General features: G+C 27.9%; 1 protein-coding gene across 3 annotated transcripts in view; it reads right to left on the reverse strand.

Moving 5' to 3' along the window:
* The window catches only part of Hr3 (nuclear hormone receptor 3 ROR-beta), a 104,279-nt gene that overhangs the window by 69,744 nt on the left and 6,726 nt on the right, over positions 1–27,809 (reverse strand). The window contains exons 1-2 of one of the 3 annotated variants that reach the window (XM_074239005.1): positions 16,777–17,034; positions 14,727–15,581 (exon numbers count right to left, since the gene is read on the reverse strand). The exons of 1 other annotated variant lie outside the window; for it this stretch is intronic. In XM_074239005.1, coding sequence (XP_074095106.1) covers positions 14,727–14,904 — 178 coding nt within the window. In that variant the 5' untranslated portion in view covers positions 14,905–15,581; positions 16,777–17,034. Of the gene's footprint in view, positions 1–14,726; positions 15,582–16,776; positions 17,035–27,809 lie in introns of those variants that run through there. One more of the 3 variants, XM_074238958.1, reaches the window with a different exon arrangement.

A 27,809-nucleotide genomic window follows, 5' to 3' on the forward strand; every position in this document is an offset into this window, starting at 1 on the left:
CCGTTAGGAAGTTATTTGTCTTCAGTTAGTACATCAGTTAGTCTTACTCATAAAAATAATAACTATCTTAAATTATTTCAATAGAACATGCCTCGTCGACAAACAAAAGTTTTATTTTGAAATAAGTTTTGAATCGCTTGATTACAAATCTTTGAAAAAATGAAAATTTTGTAATAATTTATTTACTAGTACTTCTTGGTAAATGTTTCCGTAAAAATTAACAAAAGCGGTTTTGATTAATCGAATAATTGTTAACAAATTTTCAAGGTTTGACGTATGAATTAGTATTATTGTTATTGTATTATTCACGGAGAATTTTAAAGGAAAAAATTGTGCAAATGAAGGCAACAACTAGACTGAATTATATATAAATAAAAGTCCGAAAGTTATTTGCGCCCCGGCGGCGGAGAAAGCAACGGGTTCGGCTTTACTTGACAGATGGGCAATTACCCTCATATTTTTTACTAAGATACGACATCAATGTGTATTTGTATCCACATTACTACGAGCTGTTAAAAGATCATCAATAGAGAAAGTGATTTAAAATGTATTATGTTGTACTTTTAATTCATTGCTCCCCCATATACCATGAAAATGTAAGAAAAAATAGTTAATTGTAACTTATTATCCCACAGGTGATTCACTAGTTGTATCAACCGCAGTGTTAAAGCATTCATTTGAAAATCTATTGTTATTCTACAGACTATTTAGTTCGATACATTCTTATGTCAATCTTCCAATTTTTGTGACCAATTTTTTTTTTAATTATAATTTCCTTGAATTAAATCAAAATTTCAAGTTTTTAAGACAAAAAAAAGTGAGATTACTGAAAATAGCGGTACCGTGACTAGATAACCGCGGACAAAATAACTGCGATAAAATAACCGGACGACAAAATAACCGAAAATAAATAAACCGTGGACAAAATAACTGGATGACAAAATAACCGAACGACATTATAACTATGTAACAAAATTACCAAATAATAGAATAACCGAACGACAAAATATTATAATCAAAATATTTTCGCATCAACACATACATAATCTATGAAAAAAGGGCACATCTAAATAACAAGCTTCGTTTAATGGCCTATTTTTGAATAAACACACACAAAAACCATGTTAAAAGGGCGCAACATGATTACTCGCGTTTGTGTTGGTCTAATATCGAATAAACACACACAAAAACCATGTTAAAAGGGCGTATCACATAGTATGAAATTGCATTATTATTTTATATTATTTTTGTATTTATAAATTTAAAAATTATTTTCAGAGATTAATCATAAAATTTTATGTTCTGGATATTTTGTCATGTAGATATTTTGTCCATGGTTTTTTTGTTACGGCGCCGAAAATAACCATATTCGATACATATGTGTCAAGTGAGGATTTTTGGTATGATTGAATTTGCAATACGAGCTTAAGGTTATGATGCATTCGTTACGAGAGCAAGTACGACGTTACACCAAACCAACGAGATCTTTGGTTGATTTGATTTCTAAAGAGACAAACCAAAGAAATAAACAATCCAGAATTTTAATAATTATTCATATTAACGTTAAACTTATTGGCATATATCGGTGCTTCGATGTATGTAAGGTTTAAGTTATCTTTAGATTTTAGCTTTCCTTAGCGAGTGATCTTGGTAACGATAAAAATTTCGAATGAATTACTTATAGTATTTTAAAGATCTGCATTAAAAAGTAGAAGGGAGATAAAAAAGAGATAGTATAGTTATTTTTGGTACGTATGCATAAAGGGAGGTATTTTAGTAAGCTTGAAGTGACGTCACAAGGCTGAGATTTTTGGTCCATTCTCAACAAAACCGAGTACGTTGTTATACGGTCGAGCGTAGTGAGACTGGATATTACATACAAGATTTTGTTGAGAATATATCCACAACCTCAGACGAGTGTCATCAATTCAAACTTATTACCTATATGCCAACCTTTGCGGATTTGTAACGAACAAAATATTTTGTAATATCAACGACGAAACTCGGATTTGAGAGGATGCAATTAAAATTTTATTCATTTATGAATAAATTTAATAATTTTATCAATATCTGCAATTCAATTATTTTTCATTAAAGTTGAATGTTATATTAGTACAGTCATTCAAATTTAAAGCAATATTTTTAAACGGATATGAAAATCTTGACAATGAAAATAAAGCTGTCACACGTAAATAAGCGACGAACTAAAATATATGTGAATATATTTATATTTATCGAAAATAACTATATCGATACTTGTGCTTGAAAAAGATTCGAACTACAAAAAAATTTTATCAGATTATGAATAATTATAAATTTTTTTAACTCAAATTTTTTAGAATCTTAAAATATTATATGTACTTTTACTTAAAACATTTAGGGTTTTTACTAATCAACATAAATTTAAGCGTAATTGTAATCTTTAAAATCCAAAAAATAAAAAATGTCAAAATTTCCTTATTATTTGAACAATTATAAAATTTACGTGAAAAATAACAAAACTGCTTAAATGTAATGATAATAATCGTCAATGTTAAAAGCATAGTAAAGTTTCATACTTCCGTCGAAACTACAAGAAAGTTTGTTTTCTCTGAAAATCATCGAAACTCGAAAGTTAAAACTATTCAACTTCTCGACGTGCAAAATCCCTCCATACAAACTTATTGTTATATACGTACTTACCAGTTGACATGACAATTCATCTTAAACATATTTATAAAGCACTCTCAATCTTCTAAAGCTCATGCTCAAATGTTGTACTTTACATCTGCGTAAAAACGGTAGTAAATCTTACCTGAAAGCATAAACAGAAAATTTGTTAATAAAACAATTCATCTTCATCAATGATCTATGTTTATTTATATATATATATATATATATATATATATATATATATATATATATATATATATATATATTTATTTATATAAAATATATAAAATTTTCATTTTCATTTTTATTTTAAAGTACTTTATTTATAAGCTCGGATAAAAATAATTTATTCATCAGATTTAGCTTCGCTTGAATTATATAATAATTTAAAGATTATAAAAAGACTTGATTTAGTAGTACACGTTCATTGGCACAGTAACTAAGCCTTATATAGCTCTAACAACTCGTGTTCTTTAAATGGAAGAAATAAAAGGGCTTGATGAAAGACTTCTGTACACAGAATCAGAGATATATTTCAAATAAGATATTAATTTCAAAATCTTGTACATTACTTAATAACTTGTACGATAAAATAAAATAAATTTGTAAGTTGAATAAAAAAACAAAATTTTTGAATTTTTTATTGTTACAAAAAGGTAAAAAATAAATAAATAAAATAAAATGTGATTTAAATTGATAACAAAAATAATCGACTCTCGTCCTTACTTCCAAATACGTATAACTTGACGACGAAGCACTTTCCATCGTGACCCACATTCTCATTATCTTCTCTCTTTCTTTCTACCGAGTCTATCCCACTTCCACTTATAAAGCGCTCACCTAACGTAACCATGTTTAACTTGAATTATTTTTTGAACAAACAAATAAATAATAATAAATTTATGACTATTAAATTGATACTAGCAATAATTAGAAGCTTAAATACGGAGAAATTTATGTGCCGTGTCTTTAGTTCGAAAAAAAAAATTTATTTTCAAGATTTAATAAAAACAGTCTTAGTATATTATGCTATAATAATAATCGAGGAAGTTTGGTACAATTTAATTTTTTTAATTAGGAGAAAAATTGCAAAAAAAATGGTTGAGTAGTACATCATCTATATTTATGTGCGCATACCTTGAAGACTATTATCTTATACAAACGTTTGGGAGACCAGCCGAATATAATGTAAGAGAAGGCGATTGTTGTCAGTGGACGATGTTGCAATAGGAAGTTTCGTCTCTCGTAATACGACATACACTATGTTTGTTATGTTGTTTATTTCGCTATTATTCTTCGCTGAATTTAACTCTTGCAAATATCGCGCGAAAACATTGTTTGTATTCATGATATACTTTACGAAATTTCGAAAATCTTATTCATTTTTTTTCTATCTAATTTTTTAGATGCGTATTTGAAATTTTTTAATTAAATATTCATTCAATTTTTTTTTTAAATTAAGAAAATGATTGAAATCCTGTAATGTAAAAGTGATGATAGAATTACTGTTAATTTAGTCTTGAGGAAATCGAAATAAATCGAATTATCGACGAAAAATAATGGCCCCTGATGATTATTGGTTTAAATTAAGGCGCGGAAAATTTAAATATTTAGAATATATTACAACAAAGAATAAGAAAATTAGAAAGTTTTGTTAAAAAAAAAATATTATTAATTTTTACACAATTACAAGTTAAAGTAAGTGCGCTTTTTAACGCTAATATAAAAATAAATGATATTACGTGAATAAAATAATATCGATAATAACAAAAACTGCTTAACAGAAAATAACAACAATCGGTAACTGAAAATCCAAGCGGTTGGTAATATTATTTCCTCTGAATTAGTATAGAAGATTGTTGGCAATTTTCGACGCCATCTATCGGATAAATTTAGCAGCGACCGGCCTTGCAAGGCTGACTATAAGGGCCATCGAACTTTTGGCCTACTACTGTGTCATGCAATGTTACGATGCGCACGAACAGAAAAATTTGTTCGAAAGGGTTGACGTTGTTAATTCACGAGGAATTCATGGGGGTACCACTAAAAATGGGGTTATTCATAAACCTTTTACTTTAAACTCAATTATTCTCGTAATTAATGATTGTTTTTAAGTCTGAATGGGGCTTAAACATTTTTTTCTAATTTTATGAAACCATATTTGTATGTTTGAAATGGTGATATAATGCAAAAAATAGAAGCTTTAGCGGGTAGATTTTTAAAAGTTCTCGAAAAAGAAATTTTATAGTCAATCAAAAATATTAATTACTTTTTTAGAAATTGCAAAGTAAGAAAAACAATCTATTGTTTTTTTAATTTCAATACTGCTATTATTATTAAACGTTCAGTGTATAGTTCGATGAATAAGTATTGTAAAAAACGAAAGCGTTCCTTTAGGCATTTATTTTAGCATTCTAATTAAAGACATATAACTTGCAGAAAAAAATCCTGAAAAACAGTTGATCCTCCGGGTCATTCCTGGAAATTTCCGATATAATCAGTCCCAAAACGATTAAAAATTTTTTTACAAAATTTTGAGCTCATCATGCTAACAAATACAACTTGTATACATTTTTTTCGAGCTCGAAAATCTGGTAATTGTTAGTAACACATTTTGATAAAAATTTTGATTGCAATATATCAACCCAAAAAATCGATCGTTTTTTATGCATGCACCCAACTGCATATTAAGGTATTCAACGTAGTTTCTTAAAGATAAAAAAATAATTTTTCAGTAGCAAAATAATTCGACCAAACATTCCGAAGTTATTCCAAGAAAATATTTTTTCTGAAATTTTTCGTCAGCAATATTTTCTGAACAAATTAACCGATTTTTAGGCGGTTTCTAGAAATCGAGTTTGTTTATGCAGAGCTCATTAGATAATGGAAACAATTGATATAGCGATTCATAAGTTATTAGCACTTTCCACACATCCTCGTTTCTCGTTTAAATACGCGCGTACATATAGACATAGTGAAATCCTCGCAGGAATAGTCAGAATAGTTTCCTATAGCTTCTCAAAACGTGAAAAGCTGATAAGAGCTCAATTTTCAAAAATCAGGGTGAAACCAATAACTTTCCAATTTTTTAAAACCATTGATTTTTGCAGCGGGAAGTTAAAAAATTATTACACAAAAATATCTCCGTTCTCTAACTGCAACAGTAAAATGTCATTTATGCTTTGTGTAAGTTATACAAAAGAATAATATAAATAGAAAATGGTGAATAGAAGCGAGAACTTAAAGAATGAGCAAAAAATTATTATTTTGAATAGTCATTAAAAATTCTCGTTGCAGGTTCTAAATTCAAGTCTTCTTTGCACGACTCATAATGCGAAGCATCAGAGAGTGTTTTACAATCGAAAATTTTCTTTCGTCTCATTTCAGCAACTATTTATATTATTTTAGCCTTGTTAGTTCACGGAATCAAGATATTTTGCACACTATTGTTAAGATGATTTAATGGAGATTAATTCCATACTTTTCAAAAATTTATCAAGTGCAATAAAAACTGGAAAAAAAAAAAAAAAAAAAAAAACATCAAAATAGTTTAAAAAATTTTTCTGTCCGTCAGCAAATTTTTTTTTTTTTAATTCTTCAAAAGAATTGCAGGTCGGCCAATGCGAATGGCTAAGTAACTTAGTGTCGTTTATTCACAATGAATGAAATAAAAAAAAATTAAAAGATTGTATAACTAGATATATTGTATACATTTATCCCACTAGGGACACTTGCGCATAATCGTCTTATTTCAGCTGTTTATTTTATCATTATTTCACTATTAAATGAGCAATATGAGTCGTGCACCTTTGGATTTTCCAAATTTTCTTTTATCTACACACGATAAAACTCAAGAATAAAAGACAGACGTCAAAGCGCAGTGTTACTAATAATAAAAAGTAATGAACGTTTTGGAACAACTCTATAATCATAAAGGTTTATAATATATTTCTTCAAGTCATATTTCTATTTTTTTTTTTTTTTGATCATTTACATAAGAAGTTTTTTAAAAATTAAGCCTATGATAAATTCCTATCACTTCTACTCTTTTAAAGTTACATTCTTATTTCATAAAGTTATTTATTTAAAGATTAAATTGATATTTTTAGAATTTTTAACATTACATGGATGGCGAAATTAAGAACAAAAGTTTAATTTCCATTGGAAATTTTGCTCTCACTAAGATCATTTTGAGACTTGTCAGTTATTATTAGGCTTTAAGTGACAGTTATAGATTATAGTGAAATAATGTATATGGTTACTGACTGGCAGAAGTAGAGATTTATTCACACATTGTAATAAATTTATTTCTATAAAGTTTGAAAAAAATTTAGCTTGACATACTTTTGGAAATTTAAATAAATTAAAAAAAAAAATTGAAAAAATAAGCCTATTTAAATGCATAAAGGAATAAAATATGTTTTTGCAGAAAAATAAAAAAAAATTTTTTTGTTTATTTTGTAGTAAAATTACTGAAAATAAACAAATAATAATAAATAATGACAAAGAAATAAGTGCACAGTAAAAAATTTTGCTTCAATGCGTCAAAAAATTTTGTGTTAAAAATTTTTATGTTAAATATTTAACACTTTTTTGTGTTAATTTAACACAATAAATGTTAAATTCACACATAAAAGTGTTAAATATTTAATACAAAAATTTTTAACACAAAATTTTTCGACGCAATGACGTAAATTTTTTAACTGTGTAGTTCAGAGATACAACAAGTGATTGCTGAACTTTTTTGATGTTTCTTCTGAAATATTTTTATTTATTTTTTTATAATTCAGTAAATCTTTCATAAATTCTAAATCCTGTCGAGTAGCTTGAACCACTGAAGGCGCACAATACCATGCTTTATGTATACTAAAACGATGAAAATACAAATATAGCAGAGTCCCGAAGCTTCTGTCCGGCCGAATGAAAATTGTTCTTGAAATAGACAAGTTTTTAACAGCCGATCCCATCTTTTTCACGCGTCGTACTCACGACGAGAAACGGTACTATCCTTGTTGTACTCGTGATGATAAAGCTAATTGCAGTTTTGTTTTTCTTTCAAACAAATGAAAATTTCGAAAAAAACACTCTGATTTAAAATAGAGAATTAAAAAATCTTTTACGTAGCAGAGCGTTTTTTTTTTCGAAAATCTTCTTTGTTTAGAAAGGAAATGAAAAGCTGGAATCATAGAGACTGGCTCTTAAGGAATATATTGCTTGTAATTATAACGATTAATTAATAATAATTAGAATTAGGTTATTGTATTAAAACGAATCAATACTTTAATTGAAAATTTTAATATTCAAAAATGTACAATAAAATTAAATTTTTTATTTAAGAATAATAAATTGAAAATTGAATAAAATTTAATGTGTATTCTTTTAAAAAATTGAAAAAAATTTTTTTAGTAACGAAAAATCTACTTAAAACAAAAAAAAATATTTCCTGTGTTATTTAAATGGGAAATCAAATTTTTTGATGAGCTAAGCCGCTATTGAGCTTAAACCCTTTAGCCCAGCGGAATTTTTTTTTAATTTTTATAAACTACTAAATTTTCTAGTATAGAAGTAAAAAAAAATGACACACTTTACTATTCACTATTTTGTAGTGCAATGTATACCAAACGTAATAAGTTGCACTACCGAATAGTGAATACTGCTCATTAAATGATGCGTGAAAGTATAAAGTTTAAAATTTATCTTGCCAACATTTTAATCTTCTCGTCGTATTTACGCTGTGCTTAATATTGATATTTAGAAAACTCTAGATTTAGATCCAACGAAACGATGAGAACTATTTTAAGTTTGTTAATATAAATTTATTAATTATCACCACAAATAATATTCGCAAATACAAAACTTATTGTCCATGAAATGTTAAGCCATGACAAATAAATATGACAGATATAAAGTTATAATCAACGATCAGTTTATAAAACAAGAGAGGGCATAAATATATTATGCATTAACTTATTTTTTCAAATAAATGCAATTTATAATAATTTTTAATAGAATACAAACTCAAAAAAATTATAATTCACCATTTTAGTCGGCTTGATCTTCGAATATTTAGAATTTAAATTGTAGATCAAAAACAGTGTAAGATTTCATATTGAGTTTGAAAACAATACATAACGTCTAAGTACAGATTAACTAGACTAAAACAAATCGAATTTTTTAGTCTCATTAAATTAGAAACAGCATAAAATATTCATAGCTGCTTAGTTATTTTACTGAAAGGTTCTTGAGACTTAAAACGGACATAAAATAATTTGAATAGTAGATCAAATACAGAGGAAGATGTTTTTATAAGTTCAGATACAGATCAATAAGTTCAAATGCAGATCATTTTGCTCAAAATCAGTTGAAATTTTTCGACCTGGGAAGGTTAAAAATAACTTATGTCTTTCGGCTATTGTTTAACTGTACACAGTAAAAAATTTTTTGTCATTGTGTAGAGTGTTAAAATTTGTGTGTAGAATTTAACATTCTAGTGTGTAAAATAATTAAATCAACACATGAGAATGTTAAGTTCTGCACACTAGAGTGTAATATTCTACACGGAAAAAAGTAAACTGTAATATTCACTCGGATTCCGGTTAGTTTTTATAGTTTCATACAGTAAAGCGGACATCGGGGTGGCAAAAATGTAAATATTACAGAACTTAATGTAGAAAGTATAAAAGCCACAATTTATAATTTAATATCCAAAATAAGTAATTAGTAGTTGTCACTATAGTAAATAACGACTCTTTTATTTTTAAAAATTACAGTTTCAAACAGTAAAATTTGCCATTTCAATATATAGTCCATATTATGAAGAGAAGGGGAACTCAGATGAAAGAGAAGGGGGTCTCACTCTGGGAGAATTTAATATTTCAAATAGTAAAAATTATACTTTTAAAATATACATTTACCAGTCTAAGCAAGTCAATAATTACAGTTTGATTTTTAGCGTTGTGTTTAAAATTTACCATTTTACTTTGTAAATATTGACGTTGCTTGTATTAGAAATTTACTAACTTTATTCTATACTTTTTACATATCATAACATCATTTTTTAGGTACGAAATGATAAATATTAAAGTATGAATTGTTAATTATTATACTTTAATATTTTAGACATTTACATGGCGAATATTACTGTTTGAAATAGTATTTTTTTCCACGTAAAGAGTAAATTGTAAGGTTTAAATTGTAAATATTACAATGTGAATAGTAAAATCATGATTTTACTGTTTGAAGTGGTAATTTTTAGCAGTTGATCATTACTTATTATAAATCGACTGTTATTTATTACAGTTTACTTTTTTCCATGTACACAAATTTTAATACTCTACACAATGACGAAAATTTTTTTCCTGTGTAGTTAATTTTTGGAGGATGGTTTTTTTTAATCATTCAAAATAGCATCCCATACCAGATTTTATGGTTAACTAATAATTAGGAATTAGTACTAATTTTAGTGCTAATACCTTCCCTGATCTATAATTAAAATAATTTTCACTAGTTTAAACTTTAAGTTTAAACTCTAGTTTAAAAATACTAAAACTACTATTTAAAACTATTTTTATACAAGACAATCTATGGAAAAATATATAAAAATATAAAGTGTACAAGATCGACCAGTGAAGTCCCGTTGGCGTGATAAGTGTTTAATCACCACGTGATCTCACGTTTTCAAACAATATTCCCAGTAAAATAAGGCTTCACAGAGAAGAGCGTTTTTTTCACTGTTCACTATACATATATTTATTCGTAAAATTTAAGCTCCTTAACAGAACAACCGCTCGCGTATCTCTATTATCACGAGGACGCGGATAATCTAAAAAAAAAAACAAAATAAAATAAAATGTCTCGGAAGAAACATTACAAGTTATGATATCAATCATTTTGTATCGATTACTTTTTTACAAAAAGCACCGTTATTTTCCTTTTTTTTTTTTTTTTACTTAACTTAACTTAAGTCTTACTACTTACTGCTATACGTTACTTGACTCATCACTCATACATAGACTTCGTGCAGCACGTGAATCAAAAAGATTTTAACCTTTCTCATAACCTTATACTCTAATATGATAACTACATAAAAAAATAATTTAATACTTTAATTCCTTAACTTGAACTACAATTTTAGCTTAATGTATGTTAAATAATAAAGGTATAGAAGGTATTGTATTTACCTTTACGAACAATAATGCAAGAACAAGTTGAAATAAAATATACCTTAATGAAAAATATAAACATCCTTTTTATATAAATTTACCGCAAATTTCATACATGTATAATATAATCTTGACTCATCGCTCACCGTTCCGGCAATTAAAACGGCTTACGCTAGACGCCGTAAGACATAAAAAAAGTGCCATTATTACATACTGCGTAGTCGTGTTTCTCATGTGTAAGCTGTGCATCACCCTATAAGTGTATTTGCACATACAAACATATAAGTGTATCTAGTATACATTTGCCAGAGGAGTATCGAGAAATACAAAAAACAACAAGTAAGAAAAGGAGACGAGACAAGAGAAAGATAAAATGAAATAAGAAGTGGAGGAATGCAACGGATTAAAGAAAAGGAGAAGGAGAAGGGGACGTGAGTCGAGCCCTCTCTGCAAAACTCAGAGTAACCGTGGATCGACGTTCATGTGCAAGGATGGTGAGACACCACGTGGGTATCCCCAGCGAGATAACGGTGTTCGGTAACCGCGTCAGAGTCCGCTGTTAGCGGTACTCCACCGCCGACCCGTTACTTGACCAACAGATCCGCTAAAACGGCGCATTTTCTGCGCGCTCTTTTCTCTCTATCCCACTGCGCTGTCTGTTGTGCAGCGGCTTTTGGTTACTACTTGTATACCCTCCTTTTTTATCTTCTTTCTTTTATTATTGCTTATTTATTATGTTGGCTTTTTCGTTTATAATGTATCGTGCGCATCGTGATATTTACTACGTGAAGACGAGATTTTAAATAGCTGATTAACCACGAGGTAGCTGAAAATTACATTATTTCTCAACTGAGGTTTCGCGTATTATTATTATAATAATAAATGTTGTTGACTTTGTTGTTAAGTTCAATTTAATACAAAAATATGCATCATCCTAGCTGGTAAATTGTTTGTATGACAAGATATATCATTCTAAAATTTAATAAACATTTTTTCCTATTTTGCGATCATTGAACATCAATTTTAAGACCTAGAATTTTGATCAGGTCTTTATTCTGACATCATCTGACAAAATTTTATGATTATTTATAAAAATATATTTATCGATTTTTTTTATATAAGAAGTTGAGTTTCAAAGGGGTATCTTTTCATTTTTGATTAATCGAGACAAAAAACTGGTTATCTCTAATTATAAATATTTTTATTGAACTTTTTTAATTTAGCTATGAAATGCTATGGGTTATGAAGCTACAATTCGATTCTCATTTAGAAATCCTTATAATTTTTCAAGTAATTGATATTTAAAAGTTAAAAAAACTGCTCTTTTAAAATATGAAAAGATACCCTTTTGAAAATCAGCTCCTCATATATCTTATTCTATCTATATAATACTCTTTCCAAGCCAATTAAAAATTGCGTTTGAACGATCAAAATGAAATCGTAATTCATTAAATTTTCAATTCTGTATAAATAAAATATAAAATAAAGCTCACTTTCAAAATCTTTTGATCAATATATAATCTTTATACATAAGTGTATATCAAAAAAATAAAAAATGGGAATCCCAAAAATTTATTAATAAGCGATATATACATTCATACACGGAAATAACAAGATGACACTGGATATCATCCCAGATTATACTCAGTGATATCTGTGGTGAAAAAAATTTTTTTTGCCCTCCGGGCGGAAAGTGGCAACTTTCGTCCCGCTGCGCTAAACAAAGTTGCCGCTTTCCGCCTTCGTCGGACAAAAAAATAGTATACAGCCCTTAGGAAGTAAAAAAGAAAACCTCAGATCACATGTTTGTTGACCTCGGCTTCGCCTCGGCCAACAATTACATGTGATCTGAGACTTCTCTTATTTTCCTTCCCAAGGGGTGTAATATACTATTCTGCCCTCCGGCCGGAAAGTGGCAACTTTCTGGCCGCTGCGCTAAACGAAGTTGCCACATTCCGGCTACGTCGAGCAGAAAAATAGTATACACACCTTGGCCAGTAAAAAGTAAAGCCTCAGACCACATGTTTGTCTACCTCGGCTTCGCCTCGGCCAACAATTACATGTGATCTGAGACTTTTCTTATTTTACTGGCCGAGGTATGTAATATACTATTCAGACAGTAACTAGTATAATCCAGATTGTACTGGGTGATATCTGGATTATACTAGTTACTATGTGAAAATTTTTTTCATTCAATATTATCTGGGATGATATCCAGTGTCATCTTGTTCTTTCCGTGTATTTTGATAAATCATGAATTAAATTAAATTTTTAGAATAGTTAATTTACTTTATAAATTGTATTCAACAATTTTTAGTATTCATATAGTGTATATCTAATGAATAATCATTGATCGTATATTTTTGAAATTCGACATAGTGGAAATTCGTGAATGATAACACATAGATACTCTCTTAAAATGAATCAGTGAATTTCAGAGGTATGTATGACTCATTCTTCCCGAGCTATTTTTTCTCTTGGTCACATATATTCTTGCCCGTAATCCTCAAATTTCATTAACATACATATATCAAAATTAACTCGTGTTAATTATATACAAATCAAAATTAATAATACTGATTCGTTGCTTTAATTCAATTGCAACAGTATGTGACGTACATTTTAACTACTGACTACATAGATTCGAATTTTCAAATACATGCATTTAAATTTGAAAATGAAAAATCACATATTTTAAATTCTATATACGGTTTGCAATTAATAAATAATTACTAATGTACAAACATAATGCGTTATATGTGATAATTTGAAGAGAATAAATCTTGAACTAAGAAAATCATTTCTTAGCATTTTACTGTTTTGAATCAAGTAAAAAAAGTTATTGAAACAAGAAATAGCTTGACTTGGTTAAAGATTTTATTTCTTAATTAAATTAATTTTTCAATTCGTGTGTTCATTAAGAAAAAGAAATATCATCTAAATAAGGATTTCTAGGCTCTAATTTTTTTTATCAAAGTATTTTTTTCGGGGTTTTTTAGAACATATTCTTAAAATGTTTTTGTAACAGCTTTTATAATTAATCAAATTACTTTTTAAGTGACGATACTGATATCTACGGTTATTATTAATGTTCATTGTCAGAACTTGTGAACTCTTTGCATAATAAATAGAACTCTTATTAATCAGAATTTGCAGTGAATATACTATTTATACAAATATTACAATATCATTACAAAATTATACAATCATTAACTCGAATAATATTGAGGCCATCGATTTTTTACAGTGCGAAATTCCGAGGTGATAATATTAGGAATAATGTAAAATTATCTCCGTTTACAAAAAACAATGATTAAAAGAAAGATTATTGCTTAAATTCTTTGAAGATAAAACAAAATTCCATGAAGATTTTTTTAACTAGATTGTTTCTTTTTGTTTTATTTAATATTTACGTATTATAAGTAAGATATATACTATAAGATATACTATCTGAAAAAATATTTCGAGAGTTCTAATAGTCTTTAAAGTTCATCAGGTCAAAACTAAATAAAATTCTTCTCAAGTGTAATTTGATTTTCATTTTTTAAAACGTTTTTATTATGCATTCCATTCTAATAAATATACAAAAAAAAAGTTTTGGTATCAATAATAAACATAAATTTATAACTTTAATTGAAATTAATATTTGACAAATGTACATTGAATTTTGTAGAAAATCAAAGAAAAAATTTCTACAAATAAGAGAAAAAACTAATATCCTTGATTCGAAAATAAATAAGTGAATTCTAATGTTTGAGAAGTATGAAATAAATAACGAAAACATCAAAGAAGACTTGACGATTTGAAAATAATTTCCTACAGTTCCACAAAAGCTACTAATATTTTTTTGTGTATTGAAATAAAATAAAAAACCAAGCCACTACAATAAACACTAATCGATGATAAAAATACCTGTTCCAGTAATAGGCGGAGAAGCGAGTTGGGAGCTGCTAATATCCGGCGGTTGTGTTGACGCATTTGTTTGAGTTTGAGTTTGAGTTTGACTTTGTTGTTGCTGTTGTTGAGGTTGTTGTTGCTGTGGACTATTAGCTGTAGTCACAGCAGCAGGACTTCCCGCGCTTTCAGCCATGTTTAATTTATTACGCGTGCCTGACTCGATACTAATAATTCTACTTAAAATTATATTCAAACATTGCACTTTTTTTTTCGTTTCACTTTGAAATAAATATATTTAAATAAATTTAATTATATACTTCCGAGTTTTGTTGGTTTTATTGCTTCTTTACTATAATTAAATTAACTTTTTATAAATTATTATAAACAACATAAGTATATAATTATTATTACGACGATTCGATGCCAGTCGATTGTTTGTCGCTTCAAACTACTTATTATTATTAATATTATTGTTTTTATTATTACTACTATTATTATTAATATTAATATTATTATTATTGTGATTATTATTATCAATATTTATGTACAAATTGACTATTGGCCGTACTATTTTACCGGTAGCAAATATTGATTATTATTATTATTAATATCATTAAAATTATAATTAAAATTTGATCGGTTACATTAGACTAGGTTTATACTTTTGACTAGAGTTTGACGCGGTAAGCGTTACGATTCACCCACGCCGGCGTATCGTTAATGTATATCGATTCTATTCGCGTCATGAGTTGGGTTTTTCCGCGCGCATGACGACTCGCACGATCTTGTTAAAAGACCGATAACGAGTATACACGATGTTGAAGCCATGGTACGTAGGATCAGTCTCTCTTATCGAGAGATCTTTATTATCTACAAAAAATAAAACGATATTTTTTTTGAGTTATCTAATTTCTTTTAATCACTACATTATTGGCAACACACTGATCCTGAGGCTTTCATTATCGTTATCAATTACTTTTAGAATCACATTCTCCAACTTTATCATTGCTGTTATATTTAATAATAAATAAATAACATGCAAGATATTTATTTCATACGAAAAAAGATTTTTATTCTGTTCGAAAATAAACAATAGACTTTTCAATGCGTACTGGATACTCGACCTTTACTTTAACGCGCGCCTTCGACGGCAGGGTGAGGAAACGTCAACTAAGAGACTGGGCTAAAGAGTCAATAGGTCAGTGGGGCTTGTCTATCATTGTATCATTCATTATATGTCCAACAAATTCGCACTTGAAAAAATTTTCATTAACTTGTCAATATTTTATTATTTTATTTGTTTACTAATTTTTCAAGATAATTATAATAAATTTTATTGATAAAAAATTAAATTCGAACTCTTGTTGTTCTCTATTTTAAAATAATGACATTTTTCTTTCCATTATACGGCTTAAAGTTTTTGGAAAAAAGAAAGAATTAATAAATAAAAACAATAAATTATCAACGACAATAAATTGTGAGTATAGATTGTTTATTTACGATATTAATCTCAGTTAAAGGGCGCGTCAGTCGAGGAAATCTTTAGCGCCACCCACCGCCAAGATGTAAAATTCCCGTTGCTTATCTTGTTTCCACCCAAATAAATAAACAGTATTCAAATAAAATAATACTAACGAATTGTTTAAAAGTAATCTTTAGTATTATTTCAGTATATATTTAGTAAGTATCTAAAAATTAAAAAAAAAATAAATGAAAGGGTTGTATAAAGCATAAACTTTGGTTGTAAACAGGAAAATTTCAAACAATAAATTTATGCAAACTGCGAATCGATCGTAAGTGCACTTATGAGAGTCGAGGTCAAACTCGCTCGATTTACATGACCGAATGACTCAAGAAAACAAAGCACGTGTGGACACTTTACAGAGTGCGACCATTAAACTGTCACTAAATTAACGAATGATGATAATTATTCCTAGAAATTAATAACAGCAATAAAAATTAATAGAAAAAAAAAAATAACAGCAATGACGTTTTTAAATTACAATGACTAGAAAAAGCCCCGCGACCAATGCATTTTCCTCTAATCACCTCCACTTATATTAACCTCAAGGTTGATTGACGATTATTTCACTAAAAATCCACTTTTTGATTAAAAACAGTCAGTAATTTTGTTTTTAAAATGTTATTGACACTGTTATAAATGTATTAATTAAAGCGAATGATTTTGAACGTACATTCGTAGAGGCTAAAAAGAAAATGTCTCCGAAAGAACAACAATTGCGATAACTTATTTTAAAAGATTAAGTAAGCCACACGTTATTATAACCAAGTTTTGATTATGCTATTATGAGTATTGTTATTACCATTATTATTTTTTAGTATGTCACTCGCGTATGCTTTACGATAAATCACGATACGAAATGTTTCTGAACACACGAGAAAACGCACAGCAAGCGGAACTGACGTTTCTTTACGGAGGGGTTGCACTTGCGGGGTTCTACACCACCGCTTAAGTTTATTTTACTTGCCACCAGATGGCAGACAACAACAGTACTCTCATACTTTAACGCTACCTTTTCGTAATGTAGAACTAAAAAAGACGGATTATACTTTTATTTATTTCACTTAATGTGCAAGTATTAAATTAATCATTTAAAAAATTAAAAATAATATCTTCAGCAATAAAACTATTTCTAAAACAAAATATTTAGATTTATTTATAAATATTTATCAATCTCATTATTTTTTATTACTTTCAAAATAAAATCTTTATCACCAATTATTTTTAAAATAAAAATTTTTATTGACTCAATTATGGAAAAAAATAAATTAAAAAAAATTTACCACCCCAATTATTTATTTTAGGATACATGAAAAATTCATGTAAAAATGTCTTGTATTGTTTTAATAAAAAGATAAGTATTTATGTGGTACATAAAAGTGTTGATTCAATAAATGGTTATCATGATTGAGAATTAAATTTAACATAATAAAAGTAAAAATAAACAAATAAAGAACGCGTGTAATTATGACAGTGATAGGTTATTGAATGTAATTGCGTTTGGTTTTATTGTTTGAGTATGAGTACGGCAACTTCAAATACCAGCTTGTAATGGCAAGTAGTCTGTTACACATTGTCGGGAGTTTACATACTCAATGCAGGAGTATGCAAGTAGGGCGTGATGAGTCGATATAGAAGTAAGTAGGTAGAGCCAGAAAATCTACGCCGATGAAAGTGAGAGTTATTTCAAAGGGTCGAATGTAATGTGGCCTAAGGGGTCTTTTTCTATCAGTACTAGTAATCTTGTATCAGTAAGAATGAATCACTTCACACGAGTAGTTATTTATTTACTAGATTTTCTCCCTTTTTATGAATCTTTTAATTAAATTTTCTGCCAATATTTGAATTTTTAGATAAAAAGTACGGTCACGTTTCTATAAAATATTAATTTAATAAACATGACGTATTGATTTTGGAATAGTAACTGCAAGTTTGTGCATGATGCGTAATACTTTTATATCTATATTTCGAGCTTAATGATGACGTAGTTTGTTGCATGACTAGTGTAAGCCTGCCTTTACAATAGACGTAATATAAAAGTGCATGCGCAATAGGAGTTGTAAGCTTTTAGCTTGTATTTTTCGATCCACCAAGGTAAAGTGTATGAGATTTTGTATAAAGATAAAAACGAGAGATTTCGTCAACACGAAGGTATATTTGTGTTACTAGAGGCACGCTATGTATAATATAAACAAAAAGCTCTGCTTGTATATATGAAGTATATATAAGTCATTACGAAAAGATGGCGCTCTTTGGAACAGGCTTTCGTTTATTTCGATCGAATATAGATACGCATGCGTACTTTAACTTCTCAATTCGGTCCTTAATTTTTTTTCATTCGCAAAAAAATGTCTTGTTGAAAAAAGATATTTCACTAAAAATTTTAATATATATTGAGTGAAAATACATCAGATTATTTTATATGGCTCATACTTTTATCATGTGATATTTTAGTATCAATTTTTCCGGTTATTTTTATTCAAAAGGATTTTAAAAAATCCTTCTATATCAATCTAATAGTTTTAATGTAATTCAATTTTTTTTTTTTTTTTAACAATTCATGAAAAAATATCCATTAGACTTGACTTTTCAAAAGTTGATACAAAAAAAATATGTTGACAATTTTTTCAAGTACTTGAAAAACGATCTACATATATCATAAAATACTGTTGTCATATTTTGATTCAATTTGTTTGAAAAAATATTAGAATTAGTTTAAATTAACGCGTAGTATAGGTTTGAAAAATTTTTTTAATTGATTGTTTATATCGTTGTATTGTACAATATGTCGAAAATAATTTCCCAAATTTTCGAATTAGTCGAATTATAACTCTAGGAGAAAGACATAAATTTAGTAAATCTTTAGTCGTCTTACATACAAAACTAATAAACGTTGTGGATAAGTTTTAAAAAATGTCAAAAGTTTAAATGTACACAGAAAAAAAAATTAATTTGAATCAAGAGAAAAATTCTTAAACCAAGAATATAATTTTGAAAAGTTTTATTGTCTTGGATCAAGACGAAAAATTCTTGCATGAAGTAAACTATATTTAAACCAATGAAAATTTCTTAGTTTAAGAATTTTTCTACTCAAATCAAGAAGATGAAATTTTTCAAAATTATTTACTTGATTTAAGTAAATTTTTTTTTCTGTGTATTAATAATAATTTTTAGTGAATTCATTTTTTTAAAAATACTAATGTTACTTAAATTCACAAAATTTCTATTAGAATAACAATTAAAACTAAAATACTTTATCAATAAAAATTGTGTAGAAATTGAAAAGAATTTTTAAACTCGGGAAGAATTAAGAAAAGAATAAACGTTATATTTCATAGAAAAAAAAAAAAAAAATAATAAATAAAAAAAACAATTACTGTCTGTCTTGTGTGCAAAAAATGACTGAGAAATAGAATAATAAGAAGAAGAATACGCTGAATTCATCGAAATCGACTTCGAGTCAACATAACGGATTCTACCGCTATTTAATAGTACAGTTTTTCCCTTTGCCTTGTCGATGACTTTCTCCTATAGTAGAACGGTTATGTTTACGTGGGATTGCTATAGTATATTACCAGGTAACTTTTCTTGCATCGCACTAGACGATGATACCTATTGCAATATTCCATCTCTCTCAGACATACTGAGTATCATAAATATCTATTTCTTCTGTGCGTGTGTTTGTCACTGAACTCTTCCTAAACTGCTGGACAGATAGTAATGATATTTTTTGTGGGTCTTCAGGTGGGTTCGAAAATGGTTTAGATTCACTGTTCAGTTCACAGAAAAATGTTTATTTAATTAATTTTTAACTTCCCGCTAAGGAAAATTGAAAATTCGAAAGTTATTGGTTTTACCACGTTTTGGGAAACTTAAAATTAATTGTTCAAAAATAATTTAAAATATTTTTAGTAGATTTTATAAAAATTTAACTATTGTATTTGTCCTCATAATATAACTTTTTAAAAATTTTGCTACACAGAAAAAAAAAATTCATTTGAATCAACCAAATAATTTTGAAGAACTTAATCTTCTTGATTTGAGTAGAAAAATTCTTAAGATAAAAAATTTTTCTTGGTTTGAGTAAATTTTACTTGATTCAAAAATTTTTTGTCTTGATTTAAGACAGTAAAACTCTTTAAAATTATTTTCTTGGTTCAAAAATTTTTCTCTTGATTCAAGTCAATTTTTTTTTCAGTATATATTCCGACTTAATTCGACAAGCTGAGTCAGAAAATAGATATGGTTCAAAAGTTTATACATGTATGCATTTCTATGTATATATATACGATATAACGCGGCATGTCACGACGGTAGCGTTAACAATTTTTAAGGAATTCTAACGAAACTTAAAATACATATTTTATATACGATTACGATGGTCAAGTTCAAATATGAGCTCAATCGGTCAATTAGTTTAGAAATTATAGCATTATAAAATTTTGAAAATTATAAAATTTCCTACTCTTACTACTTCTTCAAATAACTTTTGAACGCGTTAAGATATTCGATTTCTGTAAAATGCATCAGAAAGCTAAGAAATTAAACTTTAATTTACATCTTTACATGTTTTTCTAAATCCAAAAATATCCATCTTAGAATAATTTTTAAGAAATTTTACTTTTGCTAATTTGTTGTTTTGTCGACAGAAATGAAATTTTTCAAAGTTGAGATATTGTAGACCTTATTGCAAAATAATTACCATAATTTTATTATGGTTCACAACAATGCTATTTTTTTTTCGCGAGGGTCATCGAGGCTTTCCGTATAAATATGTGATGTTCAATGTATGACATACAACAACTTACTACTACTATTTAACAAAATATTATTCGTTTTTTTTTATTCAACTTCACCAGACGTATTTTTCCAAACGGTACTTTTAACTGTAAAACGTGAGTTGCTGACTGCGCGCGCATGCATTCGTGTATTTTAGTTAATTCATGTTTATATAGTGTAAATAAATTCAACAAAATAAATAAATAAGTCACGTACAATGAAATCATAATATTGCTTTGAATAATACGTGTTTATACGAGAGAACATATTGTTGTAAAATAAATTGTTAAAAAATATGTAAAAGTAGGTAAGACATTCAAACACTATAATGATAAAATAATAATTATTCTTTTGTAATTCGTTTATTAGCTTGACTGATAATATAATATAATTGTAAGTAAATTTGTCACTATTGAAAATAGTAAATAGCGATGTATAGCCGACAAACGTTACTTAAACGACGTGTGTGTACGAGCAATCACGTAATGTAGGCTTGTCGGCGAAGATACCGTTTGACGTGATTACGTCACAAGTTCGCGTTCCTGTTTTTCGCGACTACGTGCCTAAGAGAGAGGATAGGAAGGAATAGAGACGAAAATAAGTAGAAACATAAGTAGAGAACTGCAAAGGTGTGTTCCAGTAAGGAGTAAAGAAGATGCCAAGTATAGAATAAGTTGTTAGAAGAGCTTGGAGTGATGGGTAAAAAGATGTCTGTCTTTTAACGACAACAATAATGATAAACTCGTTGGTCAGGGATTTTTATAAAGAGAGAAAGAGTTGGAGAAGCTCAACTAGTCAAAAATAAACAAGTAAGAGAAAGGTGAGATACAGGATATACGTTTCTCTTATGAACGTAAGATTACACTAAGAACTTAACTTGTTCTGTACACTCCGAGGTACATCGGAAAACTCTAGGTCAACTAAGTCTAAGAAAAGTTTTACCCCTTCCTATCATCAATAGACTTTCTTACAATATTTTTATGGATTTTCTTTCGAATTTGTTGTTCGATTTATTAATATAAAAAAATAGGGAAAATTGTGGATAGTATAGTGTCTAAAAAAATTTGTTATTATTTTTTTTTAGAGGAACATGGAAACATAAGACAATTTTTTTATCTCTTAAATTTCGTCTTGAATGCAAAATACACAGAAAAAAAAAATTTACTTGAATCAAGTAAATAATTTTGAAGAATTTAATCTTCTTGATTTGAGTAGAAAAATTCTTAAACCAAGAAATTTTTATTGGTTTAAATAAATTTTACTTGATTCAAAAATTTTTCGTCTTGGTCCAAGACAATGAAACTCTTTAAAATTATTTTCTTGGTTTAAGAATTTTTCTCTTGATTCAAATTAATTTTTTTTTCTGTGTAGAAGATTTTTTTTGAAATTCTCAAACTTCATATTTTTTAATTTGTAAAATTTTTAATTGAACATAAAATTTTTATAGAGTTAGAAAAAATACATTTAGTTTTTTAAAACCATTGTTGCATTACGCTTATTTACGGTTGATTCATTTATAGAGATAATTAACTATTTAATTATTAGATAAATAACTAAGATGACAATTATATCTCAAGTAATGTATAGAAACTAAAGTTTTTAGGACAACAAGTAAAAGACGATATGCATAATTTACGTGAGCTCTATCTTGAAACTTACGATTTATAGAAAGAGTTATCGCAGTACACGGACACGGTCGAAGAGAGCGAAGCATTCGTCTCGTGATAATACGTAGCGGTAAATCGCCTGCTCTCATGTGGGCCAATGTCCATGTAAGTAAGAGAAAGAAGGATAATTTGAGTCACTGTGCACGAGAGAGCAAAATATATCGCAGATATACGCGAGCGCACTATAACATATTATATACTTATATATTGGGCTTACAATATAAACTATAAGCTACTCGTCGCTAGCAGTGTTGTATGTCCGGGTTCAGGGGCATTTAAGTAAACAGCTCGTTTATGTATAATGCACTATTGTGCGTTCACGTCTTACGTTTTGCGTTTCGCGAGCCACTCCCTCCTTTGATTTTTTTATTATCGTAGATTCATATGCTCAGAGAATGTTAGTTTATTTTTTGCGTGAGCCACTGATCATGAATTGCTTCTTATTTATCTTTATAATCCACAAATTTCGCGTTACATTTATTACATATTTATTTTTTTTTTGCTATTTTATTTTCATAATGAGCTTTAATATTATGAGACAAAAATAGTTATTGATTTGTTAAAATTTTTTTCAAAAGGTTTTTTTTTTTACTTTTCTAATTATTGCTGAATGAATTTAAAAGATACGGAACAATGCCGCGAGTATGATAAATCTTGAGGTGAGATCCACGGTTGTACAGTTATACGATCCCGGATTTTGTACAGCTTTAAGAGAAGGTAATGTCGTGAATACACAAGCTACTCTTTTCATTAAACCGAAATATCCATCCAGGATAAAATGAAATCATACTCCGGAGTTTTATTATTTATTAATTTTTTTTAGTCAAATTAGAAGGTGTGAATAGAAGAACTTCAAAAACTATAAAATTTATATGTGTAAAAATATCGATCACAAGAATGTTTAAGAAAATTAAATATTTGTTAAATCAATAAAACAAAAATTTATTACTATTTTTTAGCCGTCAGAAAATAAGCAAATTTATGAAAATACAGTTTATATGTCCATTCTGTATTTATATATGGTTCAACAACATTATTCATAGAGCATAATAAAGAAGTTTCTGATGTCATAAATTTTTAAAGACGATTAAATAATAACTTATTGCCTATTAGCAATTATTAATCATTCCTTATTTTCATGAGATAAATGAAAGTAAAGGTATAAGCCTTCATGGTTGTATATATAATACGATCATTATCCGATGATAATGATGAAATAAGGGGAAATTGAACTATATAATCTATTACGGAAGGGAATACGGCTTACTGAATATTTTTGAGAAGTAAATATGATAACTGTAATTCTTAGTCGGTGAATGTCAAGTTTAAATATCTAGTGAAACAAAGTGAGTTAAAGAAAAAGTATTTTCTTTTTAGTTGCGCACAATGTCGTGCAAATGGAATTTTGTGTGGGAAGATTAAACTTTTAAACTTGTATAAACGCTTGTGTGTATTCATATAAATCTTGACTGTGATAATGTTAGGACGGTTCTCTGAGAGTTGATCCACCCTGCGGTCATTGCACGAGAAGAAAGAGAGAAATAAGATGGGACCGCCCATCCTGTTTTCTTTTACTTCAGAAGCCGATCTAATATAACGCCTTTCAACGGTATTACGCAATTTCTTCGATTGCGTAATATATATATATATATATATATATATATATATATATATATATATATATATATATATATATATATATATATATATATATATATATATATATATATATATATATATATATATATATATATATATATATATATAATAAAAATTATTATCTCTATCACTAACTTTTGAGAATTTTTTTTAACTACCAAACTATCATATTACAGAATTTTGTATTTCCATAATTGCATAATTGAAATCATCTTAATCACTTAAATTTAACATAAATCTAATATCTGATAAGGTAATAAAGATAAAATAAAACGTGATAACAATGTTCGAAATCTGGGAAAATTTTATGAGAACCCAAAATTCCAGTGATGAGTATTTTAACAGGTAGTAATAACCTGAAACGTGTTTTTTATATTGTGATTATCGAGGTGAGTGACCTTAAGCCCTTACTCAATATGAGGCAATTCTCAAATTTTTTTCTCAGATTTTTTGTAGTTATTTATTAAAATTTTTGGAGATAATCCAAAAACAAGACTTTAATTTTCATAAAAAATTGCAAAATTGACTTTAAGTTCTATTTTCCTAGTTAATTCAGAAGATGCAATAGATAATATAAAATTCAGTTAATTTCACTAAATAGATAAATTTATGTTCATATCTTTTCAATAATTTCAGTAAAAAAAAACTAATTTCTCACAATAAATTTTAAATATCATTTTTACGGATTGAAATTTTGTAGACTCAACTTTAAATAATTAATACTAAAAAACATTATAAAAGTTCAATGTAAATTCAGGTATTTTTGATTAGAAATTTTAGGTAAATAAAAATAATCTAATTTATTATCATGAATATATAGATTTCATAATAAATTTAAAAACGTGGAAATTATAAATAAAAAACCTTAAGTGAATAATTGAAATGGAACGTGGAAGTATTTCATCATAAAAAAAAGAAATGTAAAGCACAGCAAATTGAAAACAATACGAGTGAATGATTCATTTATGAGACAGCAGTTTAAGTTTTGTTGCAGATAGTTTAAAAATAAACGACATAAAAGTCATGACATGATAAGAGATTAATAATCATTGTTTTGTATAAAGATATTTCCTTGATTATTGAAATAGAAACCAATGAACTTAGCCGAGTATGAGTATGAGGAGATTGTTTTATAGTTTGGTCGGACGAATGTTACGTCGGTCACGTATCAAGACCCGTGACTTTGAACTCAACTCTGACTCGCTCTCTTTCTTTCAGCTGTAGTTAATGGTATACTGTTGCAACGCGACGATAACGACCGACAACGACGTAACACGTGCAAGGACGCGAGTTTAAACCTCAGCGCTTCGGTTGATGCTCTTGAAATTTAATACTGTATAATAATATTTCATTGACACGCGATTCATCTTTTGTTGCAACGATACCATTCCATACCTAACTATGCAATTATTACATTTGCGTATAACTTATGCATCAAAGGGTATTTATAAATGAGTTTACGTTTGTGTTTCAATCGTAGACAAAAGGTCAAGTCAGATGTTCGCATACAGTATAATAGTGACTTACAATGGCATAAAACAAAAAAATCCTCGAGGTAGAGAAAAAAATTAGGTAGTCGAGGGTAAAAAAATTTTACCTAAGAGTTGTTTCGCTGGATTTATTTTTCAAGGTATAAAAGACTTTAAATTGAAGATGTTGGCCAGCAAGCATTACACCTGCGGCCAATGACCCTTGATCAAGCTATCGAATACCTCCCAGCCACAGTTGGGACCGGCGACAATGACCGACTGTGGAGGAATTTATTTGACTACTTAAAATAATTCAACAGTTAAATATTTTTTTACCTACGTTGTTTGACATTCAAACATGCATACACACACGTGTTTAAATAAATTTTATTGATAAATAATTTTTAAATTATCAAACAAACTATTGGTGATTATAAAAATTATATTCGTAATTAAATTATAAAGTTTTATTATTTTTAATTATTTATAACCAGACACTAAAAAGACCGCGAAATAAAGATACGTGATTTGAACGAGCGGTTAAGCGATAAACTCTGGTTTCATTCAATTAAAGTTATGTCTAATATCTTGTGGGATTGCAGTATATATAAGTATTAGTACATGGAAAAAAATATTGAATAAAAACGTAAATAAAAATCGATTAGTTTATTGTAAGATAATGAATAAGATGACGTGGAGAAAAGAAAGTTAGGAGATGAGATGAGAAAGATTTCTTTGAATAAATCATCGAATATAAGAAACAGCTGGTATAGGTTGGTCGAGTCTTGAGTTCAATGACTGAGAATGAAGAGAACCCTGCCTGAGGTGATATGTCCCCTCTCTTCTGTTTCTTCTTCGTCCTCTACCACAACTGCTTTTCATCCAACATCCAACATCCAACTCGTAAGATCATCCTTCTCTTCACTGTTCTTCATCACTATAATCTTTATTTTTTTAATACCTAGGAATTCGTGTGGCTCATTATTTGTTCTCACCGCATAGTACCAGAATTTATAAAAATAATTGAAAATTTGCATGAAATTTAATTCATTACTTTTTTATTTTTTTAGGTGTAAAAAGTTTTTTTGTTAATTAAATAATTATATAATTAAACAAATGAATTAACGGATCATCCAGTCATTATTTTTATCTAATTGACACAATTATAGCGTACGTAATGGCCACCAGTCACGTTTTATTATCATGTTGCACATAACAAAACCGTTAATGCACGCTTTCCAAAAGATTATTACCATGTATTTGTCTATATTATTTTTAATTTATATTACTATTATCAATATTTAAAAATTGTTTAATAGTTTGCTTTACTAGTTCTAAAAAGTCGTATCGCTAACTATTCGCCTTTTTGACTTTGCAGATTCGAAAAGGCACATAAAAAAATTTTGTTTTCCTCCAGTCATCTCTGGAATTTTAGGAATGCAAAAATTTACTATAATAATAAAAAATAAAATTTTGTTTGTTGTATGCGCTTTTGGTCTTAAGAAAAAAAAATATTTTTTTAAGAACGCATATGACAAAAAATTTTTTAGTCAAAAAATTATTGATTTCAGTTAAATTTCTATCAAATCTCGAAGATTTAATATTTCAACAACCTAGTTGTGAAAATTTTGAATTTTTGCAACCAGAAGTTCTAAACTTTTAATTTTTAGAGCAGGAAGTTAAAATATTTTATTTTCCACTTTTTTAGTAAATTTTTACATTTCCATTCCTGAATTTATTGGAGAAAAAAATTTTTCTTTACTTCCTTTTGGTTCTGTAGAGCATATAATTACACAGAAAAAAAAATTCACTTGAATCAATTAAATAATTTTGAAAAACTTAATCTTCCTTTCCTCATTTGAGTAGAAAAAATCTTAAACTGATACATTTTTCTTGGTTTAAGTAAATTTTACTTGATTTAAGAATTTTTCGTCTTGATTTAAGATAATGAAATTTTTCAAAATTATTTTCTTGGTTCAAAAATTTTTCTCTTAATTCAAGC

The sequence above is a fragment of the Cotesia typhae genome, unplaced genomic scaffold (genome assembly GCF_013202065.1).
Source record: "Cotesia typhae breed Kobodo isofemale line unplaced genomic scaffold, CoteBio_Ctyphae contig_11, whole genome shotgun sequence".
NCBI lineage: Eukaryota > Metazoa > Arthropoda > Insecta > Hymenoptera > Braconidae > Cotesia > Cotesia typhae.